We start from the raw sequence: 27,127 nt of genomic DNA on the forward strand, positions 1-27,127 counted from the left end.
CCTTATTTTTAATTAGAGATAGCGGGCTTTATTTTAAAATAGCGAATTTTATTTTCAATTACAGATATAAAGCGGGCTTTATATAAAATTAGAGTTAGCGAACCCTATTTGGAATTAGAGACAACGAACCTTATTTGAAATTAGTGATAGCGAACCTTATTTAAATTTAGAGATAGCGAACCTTATTTAAAATTAGAGATAGCGAACCTTATTTAAAATTAGATATAGCGAACCTTACTTAAAATTAGAGATAGCGAACCTTATTATAAATTAGAGATAGCGAACCTTGTTTGAAATTAGAGATAGCGAACCTTATTTAGAATTAGTGATAGCGAACCTTAGAGATAGCGAACCTTAGAGATAGCGGACCTTATTTAAAATTAGAGATAGCGAACCTTAGGGATACCGGGATTGTTAAAATTAGAGATAGCGGACCTTATTTTAAATTAATGATAGCGAACCTTAGAGATAGCGAACCTTCAATAAATTAGTGATAGTGGACCTTTTTTAAAATTAGAGATAGCGGACCTTATTTAAAATTAGTGATAACGAACCTTAGGTATAGCGAACCCTAATCGAAATTAGTGATAACGAACCTTAGAGATAGCGGACCTTTTTCGTAATTAGTGATAACGAACCTTAGAGATAGCGAACCTTAGAGATAGCGAACCGTAACCACTGTAAGTGGTTACAGTGCTCAGTGCTGCATGAAGATGTTTGAAATCTAAAGCATTGGAGTATTACATGGTTATAATATTATGTATTTAATACTGGGTATTTTGTTTCTTTTACTTCCATAGTGCCTGTTTCAATGGTCATTGGTTAAAACGACCACTCGCAGCTTGTGTGGAAGCTAAAAGTAAGACTTTGTCTGATTTTGTTGTTCGTACCGTGACACTCTTAGGCATAATTGAGCCTATCGCTCACACATGATTTTGGCAAAGGTCAAAAATAATCCAATGCGAAATGCGTTCCTCATTTTCTCAGAGTCCGACTCATAATATTATCGCCCATATGTGTTGTCAATTTGTAGTGTTATTTCCAATGGCGTTTTTTCAACGGCAAGTTTTCTTGTCTGGTTCGCCATATAACGTAACAATCTTGTTGTGTGTTTGGGTAACAACACACCAACAGATGCCCCATGTGTTTCTTGTATACAAAAAAGCAGACAAACGAAGTATTTTTGGTCAGTGACACTTTCAGGATATGTAAAGTGTGTGCTAATGATGACACCTATTGTATTTGAATCGTACCAGAGATGTGGAAACAGAGAAATTAATTAAAACCAAAACACCCAAAAAAACAGCAAAGGCATTGAACAGCTTTCCGGTCACCCAATACTGGTTGCTAATTATGTACATCGGCAACTCTTTTATCCCTACCTATCCTACACTAAAAGGCGTTGCAGTGGGTGGGTATTTAACATATGGGTGTATGTTTGCCGTACTCATGATGTTTTGAGCTCTGATATGGGCGCTAGAGCCAAGATAAATCTGGCTAGATCTGTCATTTTGTCTACATACCCGGTAACACTGAGACTAGGTCACTAGATTATACGGAGGTCAGACTAGCATTGAACCAATCAATGTTGATCAATTCCAAAGTATAAAAGTGTCGCTGGATTTCATTGGTTCGCCCTAGAGTCGCCTGGGTTTTATACTAATTTATTGTGCACATCTCCACGCCGCCGACAGACTTGATAATTGGTAAACACATCTGACGGCACAATTCTGACCAGTCAATAGCCTGTTGCATAGCGAAAGTTTGACCAATTAGCGGCGTGTCCACCTTCACAAGCTGCATGACGTAAGTTTACATTACAGCCTATTAGCATAGTGACACCCTCTCATGTCCCGAACATGTATCTGATTTTGTAATGGTAAAAATTTTCGTTCCAGGCATCGTTCTCTGCTTGCAATGTTTTGAATTATGTTATAGGACATTATTCAAGTTTGGTAAGGAATATTAACTCGCTGTGCAAATTTCACGTTTTATCTTAATAAATGTTCATAATTGTCTAACAATAGGCCTTTTCTTCTCTGATTTATTGTGACTTGTCGGCCCGCTTGTCGGCAAATTTTAGTTATATGTTTGATAATAAAATCGCCCGGTAAAATCGCTAAATTGTAATCTTCTTTTTTTTACTATGAAGCTCATCCAGATTTCAAAATCAGTACAGAAACGTAATAATTAACTTTTTTTTATCAAGTATTAGCAAACGAATTTTTGTTTCATCTCTGGATCACCCCCGTAAGTTAACTAACTTTTCATTCATATGTTAATTAGAAGTAAACAAAATAGTAAATAAATTAAGAGAACCATTTAAAATTTTAATACTAGTAAAAATATAAAACATGCATTTATAGACTCAAATTTGAAGTTGATTCGCGTAGAAGAAAGAAGAATAAAACAAAAATAATAAAGAGAAAGGCAAGAAACATAAAAGAAAGAAAATAAAAGAAAAAGAAATAAAACATTTACATTCAAACAAACCATCAATTGCTCACACGTACACCGGGAGATCACCCATCGATTTACACGAGTACGGGAAATCCCCTCGATCGCGTATCGTAGGCCATTTAAACCCAACGTGGTTGTTTGTTATGTATCGAGCACGCTGATTGGCTTAGCCAATATTTTAGTAGTTTATTCGACCAATCAGAAAATTCGTACTTCGCTTCACTGCCAACAATTGTGTGCTGCCAAACCAGGCCGTCGCATTCATTGATTGGCTTATGATTTAGTAAAATCGTCTGTGCAACCAATCACAAAACGGGTTATGGAGCACGTCGGTATAACAATTTTGCTGATGCCAGTGACAGCGTGTGTGTTTATTTGGGAGCAATACATGAATATCGGGAGATTTATCCGCACCAAAAAGAATTATAAATGAACTCATACGGGGGAATTAATGGCTGCAGGACTCAAACAGGGGATATAGCACGATTAGTTTGTAAGCTTTTGCCAGTACTTGTTGCCTGTCATCATTTATAAATAACTGTAAACGTATAACTTGGTTCATGAGTTGTTAACCGGTTCTTAAGCTTAAATTTATTAATTTTCATGATTTGATTTTGTAAAAGCCTGTAGTTTTATCATGTCATATTCACTGATTCTGTCATGGCAGGAAAAAGTGGGTAATACGGGAAGCTCATTGCAGGGAAATTTTTGGTATTTGACCAAAAAATTAAAGAAATACATACCGGTATGGGAAATATATGTCATACTGGAGGGAAATTTGGTAAAACTGGAGGGAAATTCTGGATTGCTTGCATGGAAAAAAACATTCTGTGTCTGGAACCGATTCATGAATTCGGCTCCATGCGTCGTCTACTAGGTCTGTTTCAAAGGCAACTTTCGTCTCAGATAGTCATATTTAGTACAAGGAACTTATACGATGTCCTCATTCACAAACTGATACTAGATCTGTCTAGCGGTCAGCCATACAAGTTTACGTGGGGAACTATTTATGTCATATTGCCATTTTGAAACAAAAATGTACTGAGACACATTTTCACAATGAAGATTTTGAACATTTCTGGATATATTTCTTGAAATTTTGGTCATAATTTTTGTGAAACGGAGGCTCCAAATAAGGACTCAGATTGCACCAGAGAGCATCTAGAACCCCAGAGCTGGACCCCGGCCGTAAGGCCGTATAAAATTAATGTTTTGATTCTCGTCCAGAGGATTTTCATGAATTGATGAGGGAGGGAGGTGTCTTTTTTTTTTTTCAATGTAAAATTAGCATTGTCAGTAGTTTTCGGTCTTCTCCAACAGTGCTTGAGGAAACGACGAGGCCCTTTTTTTTTTTTTCTTCAAATGTGAGATTCTGAGGATAAACCCCTAGAGTACCACAAAAAGACTTGGAAGTGATGCTTGTTCTCTAATAAACTTATTTGTATGTATGAACATTTCATAAATCATTCCAAAGTCTTAAAAAATTGAAAAATCTAAAAAAAAAAAAAAAATTGAGGAGGGAGGGACGAGAACCAAAATATTAATTTTACACGGCCTAAGGACTTCGCGCTATGCGCTCATGATGGGGGGGTGCAAGCGATTTTTGGCCAGCCGTTCGGAAATTTTACCTGGGGGGCTCATAATTGGCTCAATTGGTGCATCAAACTTATCTATTTAGACATAATCAGAGCACTTTGATTTATTTTTGGATCCCCATAGAGACAAAAACGTGACATTTGACCTTTTGGTTATGACTCAAGAATGGTACGTCCTAGATAGGTCAAACTATACAATTTCTGAATGCTTGAGGGAGTCTAGAGGAATACATTGGAATGGTATTTAACACAATTTGAGCAAGTTTGAAATTTCACCCTGGGGTGCAATTTTAGGTGCTCAAAAGTTGAGCTCCTGAATAATTCCAGGAGAACAAATAATTGAGCTCCTCATATTTCTATTAAAGGACTGAGGAACACATATATATGACGGCAATCACTGACATTTTTGTATTGTCAAATGTTCAATTCATCATTTTGTCACTAACAATATTAACACAGGCAATCATTACGGTACAGATAAACTTTAACTCAAATATTACACTATCGTCCATGATGATTTTGAAGAACCATTAAAAAACATACACCATGCTGTTGTTTTAATGTATGATGAAATTTCTATATTATTTCTCCTAACATGCCGAACTGAAGACTAGCCAAGTATCAAAATAGTTGTCAAAATTTCAAAATTCTATTCATATTTCTATTTTTTCATGATTTAAAAGTGTAAAAAACCTATGACAATTCCACATAGTAATAGAATTTTTGAGACATGCACTGCATTGGGGTAATTAAAAAGTTTACACTTATTTTCATATATTCTTTAACCATGTTAACAGTCCATGCTCATATGTTGTATTACTTCCTGAAAGGCCTGTTCAGTTATCAACATAATCCGAAAAGCGTAAAACACCTTAAAATTATGTTTTTCTTCTTAGGTCTACTGTATCAGTTCTGTTTTTACACCTTGTAATAAAACCATAGCATAAGTCAATATCAATAATTGCCGAAACTCGAAAAACAATCTACAATTATATTATGTTATTGTTGTATCCATTTTAATATTTAACTCTTCTTTAAATGTTTTTGTAAACACTTTCATAGCAATTTCCAACTATGTCATCTCTCCATATTTAAAACCAAACAGTCTAATTTCCCAATACATGTATTACCAAATGCCCGACCCATCGACTCGTCCAAACACACAAGGTTCTGAACAGAAACAGTATACAACCAGCTACAACCACACACGTTTTCCAAACACTACCACTCTCCATCTAACACCAACATCAGCTAATAACCGCCAAACCCGAGAACCGTGAAAGCCGAGAACCGCTCTAGTTATTTATAGATTTAAAAGAAACCAGTAAACCTATACCAACATTTAGCGCGCCATTTAGTTGAAGTTCTTTAGAAATACAATCAAATCGGACACTATTATAACTAAAATGACTCTCCTCTTTTTCACGGCAACACATTAGGCGAAGGCGCCGTATTTAGCATTAGCTTTGATTATTTTCTTTATTTTCCACCCGACTTACCCGGGTAATAATTGAATGACCAAAGCTAACGCTAAATACGGCGCCTTCTCCTAATTTATTTTAACATTGTCTTACCTTCTTTTTTTACAGAGGGCAAACATGGTATGTGTCCCCGTATGGACGGCAATACACGTCGGTGTTCAGAGGATATGTCCATGCCTCAATGTCGTATTGACAATGATTGTTCTGGAGATATGAAATGTTGTTTTGACGGCTGCACACTGTCTTGTGCTGACCCACAAGGTATGTTTTATGTTTAGAAAGCACCTCATCTTAAGGAATCGGATATAACGTTTGCAGTTACTTTTTGTGGGACATGAGAGTACATCAGATATCGAATTGCATTCTGAATACGAGAAATTTCCTTCTGATATCAAATAATATAGATTTTTTTAAATTCGCATAGAAATTTTATGGCAAATTTAATGATATGTACTTAAAGTTTGTGTAGCTGGAATGAAAAGCCGACCATCAATTGAAAATTTTGATCCTTCGTACTGAAGATATAAATAAAGTTTTTGGGAAAAATGTAGGCCTATATCTTCAATACGAAAGGTCAAAATTGTCATATGATGGATGGCTTTTCCTCCCAGCTGCATACACTTTAAATATATCATTAGATAAATAAAGTTTGCTTTGAGGACTGTTAAATGTCAAAAATGTCAATTTTGAATAATTTGTCATAAAATTTCTATTATTGCGAAAAAAATCAAAATTATTTGATATCAGAAGGACGTATTCAGAATGATACTTGATATGTCTGATGCGCTCTCATGTCCCACAAAAATACTGGGCAAACGGTGCTATCCGAGCATGGACCTACCCATGACAGGATCAACTCAATACCTAAAGATGGTATAGATGGGCATTTTCTCCACCCTAATTCAAACCTGCGATTTTCCTCAAATTTTGTTCTGCACACGATTAATTTGCTCCAAACAAATTTCATGTTCAGAGAAATGACTTCAAACTATTCGTAGAAACAATCTTTAACTTGTAATAAGTCCGTCGTTTTAAAAAAAGAATAGCCATCAGAAAATTAAAACATAGTCATCAATATTACGCTGACAACATAAGAATAACACTAACGAACACTTGTTTTTACACACACACACAGAGGTACGTTCTGGTGTATGTCCAAGACCTACCATCATGGAGATGGTGATGCAAGGACCATGTGAAGAAGAACAAGAAGTTGACATGTGTTTGACTGATGAAGAATGTCCTGATGAAGACAAGTGCTGCTATAATGGCTGCCATAGAACATGCGAGGAGAGTAAAGGCAAGAATAACATTTTAACACTAATGATTGAATCGATTTATGATTTATGTCAGGATTTATGATGAGCGACGAAATCATTATTTTGTTATTATAGAAGAAAATTGTTAATTTACCAGTCATTTTTGTCATTTACCATTAAATGTATGTGCGTATATATATATTTTGATGAAGATGATAATGAAGATGATAATGAAGAGGAGGAGGAGAAGGACGATGAGGAGGAAGAGGAGGACGATGATGATGATGATGATGATGATGATGATGATGATGATGATGATGATGATGATGATGACGACGACGACGACGACGACGACGACGACGACGACGACAACGACGACGACGATGATGATGGTAGTGATGATGATGATGATGATGATGATGATGATGTGGTGATGGTGATGATGATGATGATAATGACGATGATGATGATGATGATGATGATGATGATGATGATGATGATGATGATGATGATGATGATGATGATGATGATGATGGTGATGTGATGATGATGATGGTGATGGTGATGTGATGATGACGGATGGCGACGACGATTATTATCATGAAAATCATGCAGATGATGGTCAGTAGTGATTAATCTTGATATTCAAATCATTCATTTTCCATTCAGAAATGGACAAGATGGCACCTGGCTGTATTGCATATGATCCAGCCGATCCCGACGGATTACCTTTCATGAGTGGACAAATAATTCAAAAGGGTGAATGTGATATCTGGTAGGTGACAAGCTGTGATAGACATGATGATAGAAACGTTCAAATGTCAAGAAAATGCTAGATTATATTTACGAAAACTTTACATGATAAAATAGTAGACCTATAAATAAGACCAGGTAAATAAGAGAGTAATGTGTCAAAAAAAATATAAAAAAAAAAAAAAAATCATTTATGGTTAGATGCACGTAAAACAATCGCAGTTACATGTGTGATTTTTTTTTTTTTTTTGTTAATATCATTAATTATTCAATGTAATAATTATTTCAGTGTGTGCCTTGGTACAGAATGGATGTGCACTGATATTCAAGACTGTACAGGTACGTTGTCCGTATTCATGCAAGAGAATGTGTGTCAGTTTATCATAATATAAGTGTCCATTTTGATATATCATTCAATGATAATGATAACAATCACTCAAATGGCAAAAAATAAATGATACTCGGGATATTTGATCATGCTATGCTAACAACGAACCAAGTGCCGCCGTCGCTACCTGTGCTCGACGAATCGGATTCCGGGATCGGGTTATATAGGCCTAGCATGGTTTATAGTAATCTCGTATTTGTCCGTATGCTGAACCTTTTTTGGACCACGACCCCATTCCTATACCATGTATACCACTATACTTTGATCAGCTAGTAATCGGCGGGAATTATTAGGCTTACCACTACGCCGAAAAGTAGACCCACGTTAAGAGTGCACTCATAGAAATTGTTCGTTGGCATTACTCAGTAAGTTGATGTAAGTCGTTGCGTCAACTTTCCGAGTAATGCCAACGCGTACAATTTTGAGTAACGCTGACTCGATATCATTATGTTGGTCGCACTCATTTGCACTTACTTTGTTGAGTTGTTACAACTCAGAAAATGAAACTAGGTTAGCATAATTTTCTAGAGGTGTGCTATAGTATACAAAATTTTGCACTGATTACAAAAATAAATATTTGAATACTGCTAATTGTGCAGAAAATGACCCAATTACGTGAATTAAGTACCAAAGTACCAAATTGGAATAACTCAAAACAATAAGTACCAGTAACTTAATATGAACGAGTTACACCAACTTACATGTTGAGTTACAATAACTCAACTAATTGGTTCTTTGAACCTTGTTTATTTTTCTAAGTTCCCTGAACTTGAATTCAGAAGTTGGCATTACTTAAAAAGTTGACGCAACGACTTACATCAACTTTTAAGTAATGCCAACAAAGTTGATTAGTTGACGGAACTTTTGAGCTTTTTCAGCATTTTTTAAGTTCGGATAACTAAAATGAATTTTGTTTTGGCAACTTTTACACTATTTTTGAGTTGTCCAAACTTACTCCTTTTGAATTGCGCCAACAAGGCGAACAAGTCATTTCTATATGAGTGTGATATAGCCTACATGATCTGACTGGACAATATTTTGCGTGTTAAAAATTAGACGAAGTATAGGACTTCAATTAATAATTTGTAATACTTCTGGCGAGATGTCACAAGAAAATTCTCCAAATAAAATATATTGATATCAATCCGCGATGTTATAAGGCCCGCCGATTACGGGCTGATCAAACTATACTAAGTGGGAAGTTGTGTCACATGACTTTCCGTAACCCCGCCGTTTGAGATCCATTTTAACATAATTATGAGTTTCTGTTTTCATGGTTTTAGAAGAAAGAATTCATGACAATTCTGGTATCTTAATTGTCATTACTTAATATCGCAGATATGTCTCGACAGTTACCGTGTCCTGTTAGCGGCAAGGGGAAAACCGTACCATCTGGAACATTGCATCCTGAATCATGTCTCCTCAAGTGAGTTCCATAGCAATCAAGACCAAGACTTAAATGTGATACGATCAAGCAAGATCAGTCGGAACTCGGATATATTGATTTTCAGATAGGCTATAGCCAAACAAAGGAAATATTTCCTCTTGTTTCTTGTTGTTTTGGAAACTCTTTAATTGCTCATATCTTTTGAACTGGTTGTTCAATTTCAATGTGATTTTCTGCAAAAAAAAATGCAGCTTTGTAAATGAAGAAACTAAAAGTTTAATATTTACGAGTTCCGACTGATTTTGCTTGATCGCATCACAAATTAACATCATGATCAAACAAAGTGCATGAATATCATATTCACATAATGCCTATATAATCAGTTGTAAATCGTAAGAACAATTTATTTCTTTTCGTCACTAATTCTTGGAAATTTATCTGACGTTATATTTTTGTTTTCTTTCCAGTGTCTGTTTGAATGGCGAATGGCATCAAAAGCTAAGCCCGAAATGTTGTCGTACGTATACCACAAAACATTTAAGTAGGCCTATATACAATTACTCTTCGTAACACTATGCATTATTCTTCAACGAATACATCTACTTTTTAAAAAACTTTTGTCATAATAAATCCCGTAATAAATCCATATTTGATTTTTCAAAATAAGTTGCTTTGTTATAGGCAAATAATTTAAGTAAATAATATTTTCAGCTATGGCACCAAAGCCATGTATGGTGGACGGTACAACGTTGGCTTCCGGTACATATATGGCCAATCCTGAAACATGCGATGCATGGTAAGTATCTCAGGGACTCTTTTAGGACAACTTGGATTTTACACAATTTTGGCCCATGATCGGAGTGAAATTTTGAACATTTTCCTTTACCTTCCTGATTTTCTCTTTCATGTTTTTAATAGAGGGGCACTTATATCTTTCATATTTTGCCAGCTTATTCATTGCAATTGTTGGATTTGGCAAACTGTATGCTCATTAAACTGGGTATTTTATTAGAAATGAATGCAAATAAACTAGTAAACTATTGGTATCCAGTCTCAAACACCATTAGGGGTCAATTTTTTTGCTCCGTTTTTCACCACTGTGACTTTATCAGTAGAGCCAAATAAACGATCACGTTAATAATGTTGTCATCGATCCCCACGTTTTATATTTTTGTGTCTAGTATTTGTCTTCATGGATTTATGGTTTGCAAGAAGATTGATCCGAAACATTGCACAAATGGCAAAGGTTGGTTTCAAATCTTACTCTTATATAATTTACGTTACAGATACCAGAAAAATTGTGTCATATTTCACCGACCTTTTTAGCTGTTATAAATCATTCAACAATAGTGTGACAATCAATGCTCCCATGCAGCATGCCCCTGTTATCAACTGTCAATATTGATCCTAATCACATGTCCAGGGGAAAATCACTTTCTGAACAGAATGCATCAGGGGGCACGGTGACGCATGCAGCAGTATAGGCTCTACCTCGCAATCGGATGGTTGCGAGTTCGACCCGGGGAGTTCGAGCCCCAGCGGTGTCATCGTGTTGTGCACTTGGGCAAGGCGCTTTATCTCACTTGCGTCTCTTTACCCAGGGCCTGTGAAATGAGAAACTATAATGAATATTGTCCAAAGGTATGAGCATACTTTGGGCATTCGGGACAAATTCTAACGACAGTGGAATAACTGTAAAGCACTTTGATACACGTACAATGGCACTGTATAAATGTCAACATTCATTTATTTATCTGATGTAACTGACTCCGCATCTGGACGGACATCTTAGGAACAGAATTCCTTTTGGGAACTTCAGCTGCCAGGACTCAATGATTAAGAACAGACCTGTAAAAGCATGCTTTAGATAACAGTGAACTTGTATAATACGTATACAGTCTGGCACTTTTCAGTCAACCAGCTCAAGCCCTTCTGTCACTCCTTTAATACATTCAGTTAACATATGCAAGTAAACGATATCGAGATATACTTAGCCCGCACAGCTTCAAACGAAAGTATTTTCCGTTTTTTTAATCAGTTAATGTTCCATCGTGTTGGGCCGGCAAAGCTGGTGAAATGGAATACTTCACTGGAGAAATGAAATCAATGAAGGGCAAAAAGTGGTAGGTATTATTTAACATGTTTAAAAAAAGAAAAAAAAGTAATGTGCATGTTTGGCAGTTTGATATACCGGAGTTATTTTTTCGTCTTTTGTTGTACTATTAAAAATTCAAAGATTCAAAACAATCTTTACTGTTGATGTATATCATTGTTCGATTCTCCAGTTGATTTACTTCAAATTGATTTCAAAAATCTTTAAATGAAAAGAAATTTAACGTGTTTTTGATCAGCATTGACTAACAGGATTCAGTGATCCCAGCGACTTGTGTGTTAGCACATCTATGACAGTGACAAATAAAAGGTGCCAAAACCTGAATTTTGATCATTTTTCCGATACTCCTGATGAGCAAATCACTGGGCTTTTAACATCGTCTTGGATCAGCCCTCATCGGAAACTTTCAATTACTTTTAAAACATTATGTGCAATTATATTGCTGTTTTAATTAGGGTTGATAATTTGTGATATTATTTTCGATTTTTAGTACGTGTTTGTTCGGTGATTGGAGATGTGGCTCATTTGCAGATTTAGACAAAGAAAGAGGTAAATCACATATTCAATCTTTTGTTTTACTGTCCCTACAAGCTCATACACTCGCTATACCATCAATGGATTAAACGTTCTGTATAATTTCACTTTGTATTGTTAAGGGGAAAACGTGAACTATCAAAGGGTGTTCCCGGGGCCCACCCCAACGAATTAGGGAGGGCGAGTTAGCGCAGCGGTAATTCCCTCGCTTTGCACCACTGAGGTCCCGGGTTCAAGCCCCGGCGCGGCCCAAGGACTCATGTGCACTTGGTTTATCCCGATTCCATGCTCGCTCTCGCAGGTTTTCTCCGGGATCTCCGGTTTCCTCCTGTATTACCAAAATCGGTGATTAGTTGTTTGGTTATCAAAACTTCCTTCACCCAATGGAATTTGGGGAGCTGCACAGATAATTGGTGGATGTTACAATCTAAATGCGGATAGCTAGGTGTGCGCCGTTCGGCAGCAACCTAGTTGATGCGATCTGATTGTGATGATTCACCATTGCAGCGAAATTACAGCGTTTTGAGTCCTCTAAGATCTGGAGAAAGGCACTCTATAAATCCAAAATTTATTTTTATTATTTTTATTATTTTATTTATTTTTTATGCTATAGATGTAGGGCTGACACTTTTACAGTAAGGCAGGGCCGTTCCTAGGGATTTTGCCGCCCTAGGCAAAGCCTCTCTCTGTCGCCCCACCAAATCATTCCAAAAAAGTGTTAAGGGGAGTTACCCCTTGAAAAGTCATCAGTTTTTTTGTTTGTTTTTGTCATTGGCGGGGCTTGTGGCGCCCAGGACTAAGGGTGTATAATGACGCCCCACCCCCACAAAAATTCTTGAAACAATTGCGCACGGAGCAGGCGAAAATGCGCACAAATAGGGCTTATCACTAATTAATTTTGGTCATAATGAAATTGGATATTCGGTTTTCAAATTGATATTTCAAATGATGTGCGAAATGGGCGCGAAGCGCTTGAAAATGTTGACTTTCATCACTTGGAGGGGCTCAGAATCGATGTTGAATTTGTCAATTCGGCGCTCTCAATTCCCGTTTTTTTTCTTTTTGCGCCCTTTTTTGCGCCCCTCTGCGTTTGCCGCCCTAGGCGACCGCCTTACCTGGCCTAATGGTCGGAACGGCCCTGCAGTAAGGGGCAACGGTGAGAGAAAAATATACAAAATATGGGGTCATTGGGTGAGAGCATAAATTTTGGCATTCAGTGAGAGCAGATGGGGTCATTGGGTGAGAGACTGACCGTTTGGATCTAAATTAGGAGGGCATTAGGTGAACATGACCTTTTTTAAGTGGGATCGTCATGCAGGTGACAGCCAAAAGAAGCCTCGAAATGTCTAGTTCTAAATGGCTTCAAATTGCTTTGTTATTTCAAAATAAGTATCAAAATCAGTGATAAATTAAAGTTGCTGTTCAAATTGAAAAATGGGTCTTTGGGTGACACATGAAATGGAAAAATAAGAGGTCTTTGGGTGACTTAGCATGTGTTGGAAAAATATGCATGGGGTCTTTGGGTGACAAAGGGGGTCTTTCAGTAGCCCCACATATGTGTCATCTGAGCAAGTAGGAGTGCCCGGGAGGGTGTCATAAAAACAGTATAATATAGAATGATAAAACTAGAGTGTTTTTTAAAAATTTACATTGTGATCAGATATGAAGCCAGGAGTTTGTTCCGCCGTGTTTGACTTCGTTGAAGAACATATAAGGAATGGTAATATGTCACGCGGTGGCAATGATGGCATGAGAATGGATGGCATGGGAATGGGAGGCATGGGAATGGGTGGAACGGGAATGATGGATCGTGACATGGCAGGAGGAAGAATGGGATCAGGAATGTGGGATGAGAGAGGACTACCGGAGAGATCTATGGATCGAGAAACTGGTGGATTGTTTGAAACAGTGAGAGATTGGCTAGCACCACCGGACATGATGTGGAGTGCAGGTAGGATTGATGGCCAAACATACACATAATATGCACCCCCCACATCGCTTCTACGATTATGTGCATACATCCACACATATATCACTCAGTTTGCACTTAAATCTCATGTAGCCCTATACCGAGACTAATTATGACAATTCGACTAAACTTATACTAATGTAAACTTTCCCGACACCAGATTTCCGAGCAAAATATCTTTATTATACAAAATAGTATGCCATATACCTAAAAAAAAACAACAATATGTTTTCTGTTTTAGTGGTAGTAATTTATAAATTGACAATAAATCTGAAGAAAAGGGAGTAGAATAGAGAAGAAGCAGTATAAACTAGTAAGGCACGAATCGGTGCTTTAACATAAAGCTATTCCTTCAGGGACTTTGCAAAGTTTATAAGATAAGTTTTCTTCATTTAGAGGGTAATAGTGGGAGACAGCCAGATGGTGGTATGGGTGGAGGAGGTAGCATGTGGCCAATGCCTGGTGATGGAGAGTGGCCTACTCCAGATCGTGATGACCGGGGTGACGGCGACCGATCTAAGCCAGATGATGGCGAAGGCTGGCCAATGCCTGGTGACGGAGGGTGGCCTACAGGTGATGGCGAAGGGTGGCCAATGCCTGGTGATGGAGGGTGGCCTACTGGTGAAGGCGGAGGGTGGCCAATGCCTGGTGACGGAGGGTGGCCTACAACTGATGGCGAAGGGTGGCCACTGCCTGGTGACGGAGGGTGGCCTACAGGTGAAGGCGGAGGGTGGCCAATGCCTGGTGACGGAGGGTGGCCTACAGGTGGTGGTGAAGGGGAGCCAATGCCTGCTGCTGGAGGGTGGCCTGCAGGTGGTGGCGAAGGGTGGCCAATGCCTGGTGATGGTGGAGCATGGCCTGAACCAGACCATGAAGGAGGTCGTTCTAAGCCAGATGATGGGCGCGGCAGAATGCAATCAGGTCGTGGAAGCACAGGCATGGGCAAGTCATATGGAGTGTTTCGTATTGGTCCAAAACGTGTGTCAAGCTCATTGTTTTGTAGAATGTATGGATATGAGAGATTGCCATGCACCTTTCACCTATGCTGTCTCCAAATTCTTTGATGTTTTATACTGTCTCATGTTAGACTTTCGTGCTATCCTGTTCAATAGCAAAGACTTTGTTTGAATATGTTTTGATACCCAATCGCCCAATATCGTTCAATATTAACAACGCAGCAGTATTTTTAAATAAAAAACGAATTAAGTTGCAGTTATTTGTATTGATTTGAATTCTGCACGAAGACAATGCCGAATTTTACACGAAACAATGGTTGCGTATAAATTTAGCATTGATCACTGTATAAATTGCAATTGTTATTTTTTTTTCTTTAAAAACTCCACTGTGCTGTTAATATTGAACGACACAGGACGAACGGGGTTTCAAAATAATCCATCCTTCTTTCTATGTTGAAATATTGTGAATACAATTAATATTATTGGTTTGAAGCTATCTGCGTATTTATAATGGCTGCGTTACATTTTTGTGATGACTTTATTATAAACGGTTCCAAAAAAGCAAGTTCCCCCCAAGACAGGCGGCGGTGAAGTGGAGCCAATGCCTGCTGCTGGAGGGTGGCCTGCAGGTGGTGAAGAAGGGGGGAAATGCCTGATGGTGGTGGAGCATGGCCTGAACCAGACCATGAAGGACTCGTTCTAAGCCAGATGATGGGCGCGGCAGAATGCAATCATTGGTATAATCCAAAAACGTCTTGATCAATTCTCTTGTTTTAAAGTTTGGAACATATATAGTTATGCATCAAGCGACCGGGCTTTTGCTGCTTTGTTGTTTTGTTGTTTGCCAAAAAAGTTGCATTTTTTCTACATAGGCTTTTTATGCTTCAATTTGTATTTGACAATTTGTTCCCTTTAATGGATGGGGTATGAACATTTGGACAGTATTTATTGTAGAACATTAGAGCACATCAGACATATCGAATTGCATTCTGAATACGAAGAATGTCCTTCTGATATCAAGTAATTTTGATTTTTTGAAATTCGCAATGTAATACACATTTTATGGCAAATGATTAAAATTGATATTTTTGACATTTAATAATACTCGAAGTAATCTGATGATTTATACTTAAAGTGTAGGCCTATGTAGGTGGGATGAAAAGCCGACGATCAATTGAAAATTTTGACCTTTCGTATTGAAGATATGGATTTTTTCCTAAAACACAAAAACAAATTAGGTCTTTTTGAGAAAAAAATCCATATCTTCATTATGAAAGGTCAAAATTTTCAATTGATCGTCGGCTTTTCCTCCGAGCTACATACACTTTATGAACATATCATTAGATTTATAAAATTTACTTCGAGGACTGTTATATATCAAAAATGTGAAAATATCAAATTTTAATAATTTGTCATAAAATTTGTATTATATCGTGAATTTCAAAAATGAAAATTATTTGATATCAGAAAGATATTCGTATTCAGAATGCAATTCGATATGTCTGATGTGCTCTCATGCCCCACAAAAAATACTGTCGAAACGCTCAAAACGCTCATTCCAGATCCCTTAAGTGAGTAATATAGAGAAACATTCATTTTTGATTAATTTGCTTTAAACATGTTAAATGAAAGAGGTCTGAAACCAAAAGTGATTCTTTAAAAGCCCATGTATATAGAAAAGTGCGACTTTTTGGCCGAAAATTTTATAAATGGCTGTATTTCTCAGTGAAGATGATAAACGATAACAACAAAACCCCGTTAACTTGATGCATAACTAATCAGTCTATGTTCCAAACTTTAAAACAAGAGAATTGATCAATAGTACATGGTGTTACGTAGAATTATCATAAGTCAGTGCAAAATTTGCTACATTAGTGGAACCAAGGTTTTTTTGCACCCTTATACCCTAGGTAACAAGAGTTGGTTCCATTTTTTTCGAATGTGTCTTCGGCGGCCATTTTGAAATTCAAAATGGCCACTATATTTAGCCATTTTAAGCCGTATTTGTCCCGAAAGCGCACAAAGTCATATTTTTCTTAATGATTATTTATACTTCTGATTGACAAAATCCACTAAGAACATAATTAGGATCATTTTCTAGAATCCAAGATGGCTGCCAAATCCAAAATGGCCGCCAATTTGTCTAAAATGGTCTGCCAGCTATAAGGACATTGATTTCTTTCCTTTTTGCTGATTATTTTCACTACTTATGTTTCTGAGAATCCACTGAGAACTAAAAACTTAATTTGGTCCATTTTCTCCAATCCAAGATGGCCTCTAAATCCAAAATGGCCGCCTTTTAGTAAAATATGGCATACCGCTTCAGGCAATTACTACCATTGAGAGTAAAATACATGTATCTCATTTCTGTCAGATATGGATAAGAAAATGATTCTAAACATCTTAAAGTAGTGCAACAACATTGTTTAAGGAGAATATAGGTGCATTTCAGCTTTCAAAATGGCTGCAATGAAATGCAGAAAATCATGTTTTTGAAAGTTGAAATATTGTAATTCAACTTTAGACATTTATGGTAGAGCTGACCTTGAGGCATTTAAATGCCTAGTTGTCATCATCTATGTTTTCAGTATTTTCAAGTTTCTCGGTTTGGTGCACAGCTGTATTGGTACACTCTTCATCTGCTCCACAAGCACATGCTTCTGTACAAGTCAGATTGTGTCGTCTCCACTCTGCAGGAACATCATCTGGAGCATTTGCTTATTCCACATCCGCACCTAACAAGCTCGACAACAGACTCGGGAGCTATTGCAATGTCTGACAGGATAGGTACTGGAATGTTATCTGCATCACTCGACCATCCTAGCTTGAACGGGTCTGGAATATTTGGATTTACCACAGGTCTTGACTCCAAACATATGCGCCCGCAGAATGTGTTGATGCCACTTTTTGCCACGCACCAGAAGTTTGAGGGATTTTATCAATCCCCCCTGGTTGGCTCTTGAAGCGTTACCATCTCAGCTGTGTTGGCCTGTAGGTCATTTTTTGTGCCAATGAGCCTGCACAAAAACCTCTCACAGCCTGAAACAACACTTTGAGAAGGTATTTCTGCATCACCAAGTTGACTCAGTGCTGTGAGTTCTTCAGGTGTTGCTTCAGTAGGGGCCTTGGAGGCAGTCATTTTGCCTATACCTCTGATATGTCCACATGTGTCGCATCCTGTTAAACAATGAAATCCCGGAAGCGCTGCTGCTTTTGATGTCCCAAGACCGATATGTATTGATTTCAGCAAGATTTTCCTTATGTTGTCACCTGTTCCCATAAGCATGGTTGTCGGTTGTCTGAAGACCAAGAACCGTGAGTCTTCGAAGAGCAAGGACCATAACATCTGTATCTTGGGTCATGATATGGACATTCTTTCCAGCTTCAGAGATCTCTGCTGCATGTAGCATGATTAGAGTGTCTGCTTCATCTTTTGTACTAACACCTGTTGATGGCTGAACATCATTCATGTTGCTTTTCATATACACTCATGTTACAGAGACTACTGGCATCTTCAACTGCAAAACTTTTTGCCAGGTAGATTGTGAGCATGTAGCATGATTAGAGTGTCTGCTTTCTCTTGTGTACTAACACCTGTCGATGGCTGGCATCATTCATGTTGGTTTTCACATGCAGACGTGTTATAGTGACTATGAAGGTTGCCATGTCATCTTTGATAATTATGGAAGAGAAAACTCACTCAAAGATATAATCAGACGTCGCAAGTTAGGAGTCCAAGAATCAGCGAGAGCCTACATTGTTGCTGACACAACCCCCATCCATGACTCAAAGCTATTTTTGGCTAACAATGAAACTAAGGACTCCCTCACAATCTACCTGGCAAACAAAGTTTTGCAGTTGAAGATTCCAGTAGTCACTGTAACATGTGTGCATGTGAAAAGCAACATGAATGATGCTCAGCCATCGACAGGTGTTAGTACACAAGATGAAGCAGACACTCTAATCATGCTACATGCAACAGAGATCTCTGAAGCTGGAAAGAATGTCCATATCATGACCCAAGATACAGATGTTATGGTCCTTGCTCTTCGAAGACTCACGGTTCTTGGTCTTCAGACAACCATGCTTATGGGAACAGGTGACAACAGAAGGAAAATCTTGCTGAAACCATTACATATCCGTCTTGGGACATCAAAAGCAGCAGCGCTTCCGGGATGTCATTGTTTAATAGGATGCGACAGCGACACATGTGGACATATCAAAGGTATAGGCAAGAAGACTGCCTTCAAGTCCTTCACTGAAGCAACACCTGAAGAACTCACAGCACTGAGTCAACTTGGTGATGCAGAAATGCCTTCTCAAAGTGTTGTTTTAGGCTGTGAGAGGTTTTGTGCAGGCTCATGGGCACAAAAATGACCTACAGGCCAACACAGCTGAAAAACTGAGATGGAAACGCTTCTAGAAACGCTGCCAACCAGGGGGATTGATAAAATCCCTCCAACTTTTGGTGCGTGGCATCAACACATTCTGCGGGCGCATATGCAAGCATATGTTTGGAGTCAAGACCTTGTGGTAAATCCAAATATTCCAGACCCGTTCAAGCTAGAATGGTCGAGTGATGCAGATAGCATTCCAGTACCTATCCTGTCAGACATTGCAATAGCTCCTGTGTCTGTTGTCAAGCTTAAGCAAATGCTCCAGAAGATGTTCCTGCAGACGACACAATCTGGCTTGTACAGAAGCATGTGCTTGTGGAGCAGATTAAGAGTGTACCAATACAGCTGTGCACCAAACTGAGGAACTTGAAATTACTGATAACATAGATGATTACAACTAGGCATTTAAATGCCTCAAGGTCAGCTCTATCATAAATGTCTAAAAATGAATAACAATATTGAAATTTCAGCTTTTAAAAACATTATTTTCTGCATTTCATTGCATAAATGCTGAAAAATTATTCTTAGCCAATTTCAAGACACTTTGGCGGCCATTTTGAAAGGTGAAATACACCTATATTCTCCTTAAACAATGTTGTTGCACTACTTTAAGATGTTTACAATCATTTTCTTATCTATATCTGACAGAAATGAGATACATGTATTTTACTCTCAATGATAGTAATTGCCTAAAGCGGTATGCCATTTTACTTAAAGGCGGCCATTTTGGATTTAGAGGCCATCTTGGATTGGAGAAAATGGACCAAATTAAGTTTTTAGTTCTCAGTGGATTCTCAGAAACATAAGTAGTGAAAATAATCATCAAAAAGGAAAGAAATCAATGTCCTTATAGCTGGCAGACCATTTTAGACCAATTGGCGGCCATTTTGGATTTGGCAGCCATCTTGGATTCTAGAAAATGACCCTAATTATGTTCTTAGTGGATTTTGACGATCAAAAGTAGAAATAATCATTAAGAAAAATATGACTTTGTGCGCTTTCGGGACAAATATGACTTAAAAAGGCTAATATAGTGGCCATTTTGAATTTCAAAATGGCAGCCGAAGACACATTCGAAAAAAATGGAACCAACTCAGGTTTTGTTCGTAGGGGTATTCAGAAGCTAAAAAGCATTGGTTCCACTAATGTAGCAAATTTTGCACTGGGTTACGTAACACCATCAAGCCGTTTTTGGATTATACCAAAAGGTCTAAGGGGGGATTTACTTTTCTTGGAACCGCTTATATATACTCGTACTTTTTTATGTCTATTATTTGATTTGCTTGCTTGTTTATTTGTTTAATTGCCAAGTAAACTTTACGTAAATTTATCAACTATTTGTTTAAACAACAGTATGTCTTGTAACAAAAATTGAGTCGATGAATATTAAGTGTGCTATAATAAGCCTACCAAATAACCTAATTGTTAAACATGGAATAGGCTATATCTGCATTTTCAGTTGCTATCCTATATTAAATGTAAAAAAAAATCCTTGCAAAACTATGCATATGATTATAAGTCATAAGTCATTCACTATGTTGTTAAGAGACACAATCTAAAGTTTCTTCAAGCTGTTTCAAATCAAAAATCGCAAGTGATTTGCATAAAATGTGTTTGTTGTAAAACAGATTTCAACAAAACAATGCAGCTTATACTTCGATTCTTTTATTTTTCCCATTTTTGCAGATTACATGATGAGTTTTATGAGTCATATCCATATGGTGGTAGAATTTGTTCAGAAGACCAGGTTTGATGGTTGTCGTATGGACGAAGACTGTGATGGAGACAAGATCTGCTGTGGATCTCATATAGGAGGAGCTTGCGTCAAACCAGATCGTAAGCAATGTTATTTAGTTATTATTTGTAGCTTTTTTTATATAGTTATAGGGCCTATCTTAGTTATTGGAACAGCAGTTGATTTGTGGGCGACTCTACCTCAACACTTAAGGTACGTATGCTCAAAACAAGTTAGACCAGGTCTATAACGTATAAACCTGGTCTAACCATGGAGGTTAGAATTAGGGAGGAATCCTTTTACTCTTTTCTTTTCCTCCTTTAGGCCTACTCCTAACAAACGAAGTCCAAAAGTTGAGCTGTAGCCATATATTAAGCTACAAGTATTTGCCCTTAACAGAATCTACAATAACATAATACCAAGACGTTGCTTCTACGTAAAACTAATCTCCATGGTTAGATTGGTCTAAAGTTAGACCTGATCTAACTTGTTTTGTGCATACGGACCTAAGGTTTGTTAAAGGTTGCTTATCTCTGTTATCCTGGTTTAAAAAAATGAAGACACGTGGTTAATTGCATGGATATTAAAAGAATATCCGTTTCAATTTTGGCATCATATTTGCGTGCCGGCATGTAAGTGGATGGCACGTAAAATGTTTGGTGTAAAAGAAAATTATTAGGTCTAATTTTAATATAATCTTATATAATCTTTCAGCCAAAGAAGCATTGCCCCTACCTTGCGAATATGAAGGCGAGTTCTCTGCCCACGGAACCCTCCACCAAGGAGAACAGGATGGCATGTGTAAAGCTTGGTAAGTTGTGAACATACTATATAACCCGATGAGAACTATACCTGCCGATTGGCCAAAATGAATATTGTGTCCAATTTTGAACCAATCAAGAAGGGTTTTACTCCCCAAGTACAGTAGGTTTGATATCATGCCTTTTTGGTGCCTCTTACATTGCATTTCTACTAACATTTTATCACATTTGTTATTATTATTTTTTATTATTCTATACTTCTTTCAATATCTGACAGCGCTTGTGTTCATGGAATGTGGCAATGTGATCCGCTGGATTGTGAGAAAGTTGACGGTAAGCATGTGAGAAAATTGTGTCATTTCCAAAATGCAATACTATCCAATATACGCAACATCTATATATTTTATGAATTTATCAATAGGTGTTCAAGTCGATGGCAATATTATTTTATTATAATATATGACATTATTATAACCTGAAAATAACTGAGAACATTTTTACTTGCTCTTTTAGAAGGACTTGCGGTGTGTCCTGTTGGAACTCGAGAGACAGGTTTGACTGTTCCATCTGGTGCGCAACAGTTTCTGCAATGTCAGATGTGGTAAGTGAATTTTGCGTTTAATACCGTATATAGCCAAAACCGTTATTACGGTTCTACCACATTGGTATAAGCAATTCTTTAAGGTAGGCCTATAGCTAATATTAGGGCCTATCAATTTAGCTACATTAGAAAATAGGAAAGTGAGAAATAAATTACGATATGTACCGGTACATAGGTAGTCAGTAAAGATGGAAAAAAGTGTTTTAATTGCCTAACGTAAATGCACACTACAGTAGTGTGCATTTACGTTTAGGCAATAACAGTAACTGTTATCATGGTTATTGAATTGAACAAATTCTGTAGAGCCTCAAAATGACCCCACAAATCACACACAAGATTGCATCTCAAGTAGTTTTGGAATAGGCCCTTATTTATGATTTGATAAGAAATTTGCACCGAAACACTAATTTAGTAATTTTCTTCGAATATCATTTTCCTCACTTTGACCAAAGCAACTGCTCGATAGAAATCTGTAAAATAGTCTGTTTTTAATATTCTGATACGCTTTTATGCAGTGTGTGTCTTAATGGAGATTGGAAATGCAGCGACCGTGTCTGCTCTAATAAAGGTAAGGAGCTGTGCATGTGGATTAAAATCGAAACATTCGGAAAACACTCTCAAAAGGTCTTAAAGAGCCCTTTTGACGTCTATGGAACACTCAAGAAGAAAAGTAGGCCTACTTCAAAGTTAAGGAAGCGTTTTAAGTTCTTCAAATGGTTATTTAATCCTTTTTTAGAAGCATTTTTGGCCATTACATAACCCTCCTGGTTGATTACAGAACTGTTGAGTTGATGGTTCTATATATGGTCAATTCCAGCGAAAGCGGGACAAAATTCTCTCTATGTTAACTTTCCACTTTAAAATGTCATTAATAAAGGAAATCACGTTATTGATGGAGCATATCATGTCACGTCCAATGTGCTCTCTTTGTGCATATAGGCCTTTACTAGCAAGTCATACCAGGGGACAAGTTATGATGGCTTAAATGCATTGGCGTTACCCACGAATTCAAAGATAAAGCACCATATAAGTAATTGAATGTCCTTCAATCAAAATGAAATTATTACCGTTAGAAAGACGTTTGCGTGATCTCTCATCATATGTAAAACGATTGAATTCCACCAAAGTTTGTGGACTCTAGAGGCCATTAAGTCAATTTGGCTAATAATTTTGTTATCCGCGTATCAAAAATAAAATGATCGTTCTGAAAAATGTTAAGTGAATATGCCATAAATGACTATATCATGAAACGAAGTTTCGTTCTATAATTCTGAGGTCCAAGTGATTATTTTATGCAAATACGTTTTACCTATAAAATTCCATAAAATCAAATTTGACGTTACCCACGTATCAACTGTTACCCACGAGTCCAGCAAATATAATTGCCATAACTTAAATTAACATTTAATGACTTTGGACACTGAATTTAGTTTGACAAGCCCTTAAAATTGTAAATCGTAAAAATACGTTCACCGCTTTAAAAAAAAAATCTACGACGGTTTAAACTTTTGTTACCCACGAATCCCGAATAGATGCTAACCTTGAAAAACAAGGTGATTGTTTATTTTAAGTTTAAATCAGCACATATTCAAGCCATGGGTATGCTATAATTTTTACAGTACTTACAGTTTATGCACCTAAGAAACGCAAACCCCAAACGGTACTATAGTACTTATAGCTTTACCCACGAATTCGGCGTTACCCACGAATCCAAGGATTTACTCGTAAATTATATGTTTCTTATGCATCTTAACATTTTGAAAACATGCGAAATAGGTTCCAAAACAGTCCTGTTTAATAGCGTCCTCTTGAAGGTATACTGAAGCTGTATCATGAGGTTTTGATTGATTATCCTAAATTACCCTTTTTTGGGTAAATGCAATTGGTTAGAGAAACGGGAATCATTGAAACACAATGGAGGAATAACCGCATGATGGTTTCCAACCTTCTGTAATATTTTTTATTTTGCCGCCTACCAATACATACCTTCAAATATGTGTTACCCACGAACATTTTGGTTACCCACGAATCCCTACTTAAATTCTAGTTAACAATGTATTGATAGTGTTTTAGTTCATAGGAACTGTCAAACACGAGTTAATAGAATATTGCTGCATGAAAATATGGAATGATTTTACTAAAATAATAATATATAACCTTTTGCTCTGTCTATTTGAATTTGGCAACTTCATTATTCTCAACATTTTTATACCCAAAATGCCATAATGATCCATTCTAAATATTCCATGTAGTTTGTATTTTGATTAAAATTCATTTTAGTGCCATTGAAGCCTGAATTATTGACATGCGGAAAAGTATTTTTATTTTATTTTAAAAAAATACTAGGAAATGCTATTTTCCAGACGCTGTTACCCACGAATCCATCCGAGATCCTCATCCTGCGACGAGATACAAAATCTAACTTTATATTTATATGAAGCATTTATTCTAATCTTTCGAAATAATACAGTAATGTTAAATGACAGCCACTTTGGAAAGAGTTCGAAGAATTGACACAATCTTAACTGTACACCTGGTTCTTTCTTAAAATTTGTAATAACCAAAATATTTCTTTGTAGATATATGTAATAAAATTCTATTTTACGTTCAAAGTCTTCACCGATTTCTAGTGTATATGAGTCACACATAAAATATTGAAAGATATTAAAGAAAGTGAAATTTTATGGCGTACAACAGGTGAAAAATGCTTGAATTCGTGGGTAACATGCATATGCGCATTTAACACTTTATTTGGTCTAGCAAGAAAAGTTATTTTTCAATCCGATGGCACTTTCACCTGATGATTCACTAGATATGATCGTCTCATTTGATAAGTCTAGAATTGAAAAGGAAAACATTTTCAAAATGGCCCCAGAGAGAATTTTGTCCCGCTTTGGCTGGAATTGACCATATACACAGGACAGATTTTTTAACCCTTCTTGCTAGAGTGTAATCCGTCCGATAGTTTCGAACCGGTATCCTTCGTATTATGGTGTAAACTTTCAAGTGTAAAAGCGTGATTACTTCACAGTGACGGATTTAGTTTAATTTCTGCATATCGTGTGGTTCGGAATGTCAGAATGCATCATTCTTGCTGTCTTTGTTGTGTTTACAGAAAGTGATGCCCTTTGCCCTGCTCATCTACCGCCTAATATCTATGTGGGGGAAAGCAAATGTGAAAATAACATGGACTGTGAGGAGAAGGAGAAATGCTGTGAATATAAGAACTACGGCAAAGTCTGCGCACCAAAGTTGCAAAGTAAGATTGTGCAATTATTAACAGCTAATAAGCTGATAAGTAACACCATTGGTCTGATATGCTGTCAGCAGAGCGAATACCGTACGGGTTTCAAGTTAGCTCATTTTAAGTAAAAAGAAAGGTGATAAAGGTCTATGAGACTTTAATATTCTAATCCGGGTATTCAAGTTTTGAAATCGTAAGTTTGAGGTAAAGGGAAGTTGTTGCATAACAAAAAGTAATTATAAAAATCTTTTTACGTAATAAGCAATCTCCATTTCTGTAAATCCGTGAAATATCTTTTTTTACAAATAGGGCCTAACGAGAGAAATGGCGAATGTCCAGCAGAAATAGACGGACCCTGTGACTCCTTGAAAGAATGTCTGACCGATACTCACTGTCCAGGAATGATGAAATGCTGTAGACATAAGGATGTGAAGTCCAGATGTGATATTGGCGTAGGAAGAGGTGTCTGTGTCAAACCATCTGGTAAGCCCGTCTTGCTTTTCGCCTTTTTAAACACAACCCCGATATATATGATGAACAGCAATAAATCTAGTAAACAGATATACAAAGTAAAGTATTAATTAGTCAAAAAGACGTCTAATTGGACTAATTTATAATTAGTCATGCAAGATATTTTTAAAAGAAATCAAGAAATGCTGCTGTATTGTGTATTTGTAATCCCAATAGAATATTAATAACAGTTCACATCAATTTGCATTATTTTACAATATTTTCATGACTTAAAATATTCAATTTGTACAAAATATCAAATTGCATGACTAATCATTGACTTCGTGATTTAATTAGTCATTTACGTTGAATACAACATGCTCATCTATCAGGGCACATTTCTTTAACCCCAATACATATGCATATTCAATGAATAACCTTTGAAAATTATTTGGGTACAAAAACTCATACTCTGCTCTGCAACATGACGTCAAATTTTACACTATTATTATTTTATTGAGGTTATTGAACTATGCCATGGAGATGAGGCCATTGTGGTCCACAGTGAGTGATCGCTCACTCAAACCAAATACAAGAACCGGACCAAACTTCAATCCAGACCTTTTATACTAATGGCATCTTCGATAATGACTAAAACAGTGTTGTCAAAACATGCATGAAAGGTTTGAAAAATCTTCAGATCACTACTCAATTAATTATTAAAAATTGACGTTATTTGTCATCTGTTCCAGGTGATCATTGTCCAGGAGGTGTGATGTCCTTCACGCCATGTGGAGATGTCAACCCTTGTGATCAAATTGGCGAATGCTCCTCAGATTCGTCTTTAACATGTCAAGTCCACGAATGCGGAAGCTGTAAGGCAATGTTTTTTGATCAGAACTGGATGCCAGCTAAATGCCAAGGTAAAAAAAACAACACCATCAAATCATAAGGCGTACTGGTCGACATTTCAAAAGGGTGTGGGGAAAATGCAAAGTTGTCTCTCTGACCCACCCAAAATGAATCGAATGGGACAAATTCCAA

The 27,127-nt window shown here is 37.0% G+C and overlaps 1 protein-coding gene across 3 annotated transcripts in view; it reads left to right on the forward strand.

Moving 5' to 3' along the window:
* Nucleotides 1-27,127, forward strand: part of LOC140153189 (uncharacterized) — a 70,621-nt gene that overhangs the window by 35,022 nt on the left and 8,472 nt on the right. For 2 of the 3 annotated variants that reach the window (XM_072175867.1, XM_072175866.1), the window contains 21 exons: nucleotides 801-859; nucleotides 5,645-5,797; nucleotides 6,672-6,836; nucleotides 7,465-7,570; nucleotides 7,838-7,887; nucleotides 9,275-9,362; nucleotides 9,791-9,840; nucleotides 10,035-10,119; nucleotides 10,505-10,569; nucleotides 11,362-11,446; nucleotides 11,927-11,985; nucleotides 13,631-13,921; nucleotides 14,336-14,881; nucleotides 20,979-21,128; nucleotides 21,742-21,838; nucleotides 22,066-22,121; nucleotides 22,302-22,389; nucleotides 22,905-22,957; nucleotides 25,505-25,648; nucleotides 25,943-26,116; nucleotides 26,836-27,006. In XM_072175867.1, the coding sequence (XP_072031968.1) occupies nucleotides 801-859; nucleotides 5,645-5,797; nucleotides 6,672-6,836; nucleotides 7,465-7,570; nucleotides 7,838-7,887; nucleotides 9,275-9,362; nucleotides 9,791-9,840; nucleotides 10,035-10,119; nucleotides 10,505-10,569; nucleotides 11,362-11,446; nucleotides 11,927-11,985; nucleotides 13,631-13,921; nucleotides 14,336-14,881; nucleotides 20,979-21,128; nucleotides 21,742-21,838; nucleotides 22,066-22,121; nucleotides 22,302-22,389; nucleotides 22,905-22,957; nucleotides 25,505-25,648; nucleotides 25,943-26,116; nucleotides 26,836-27,006 (2,735 nt within the window). The remainder of the gene's footprint in view (nucleotides 1-800; nucleotides 860-5,644; nucleotides 5,798-6,671; nucleotides 6,837-7,464; nucleotides 7,571-7,837; nucleotides 7,888-9,274; nucleotides 9,363-9,790; nucleotides 9,841-10,034; nucleotides 10,120-10,504; nucleotides 10,570-11,361; nucleotides 11,447-11,926; nucleotides 11,986-13,630; nucleotides 13,922-14,335; nucleotides 14,882-20,978; nucleotides 21,129-21,741; nucleotides 21,839-22,065; nucleotides 22,122-22,301; nucleotides 22,390-22,904; nucleotides 22,958-25,504; nucleotides 25,649-25,942; nucleotides 26,117-26,835; nucleotides 27,007-27,127) is intronic. The other variant, XM_072175868.1, reaches the window with a different exon arrangement.

Source organism: Amphiura filiformis, chromosome 5 (assembly GCF_039555335.1).
Source record: "Amphiura filiformis chromosome 5, Afil_fr2py, whole genome shotgun sequence".
NCBI lineage: Eukaryota > Metazoa > Echinodermata > Ophiuroidea > Amphilepidida > Amphiuridae > Amphiura > Amphiura filiformis.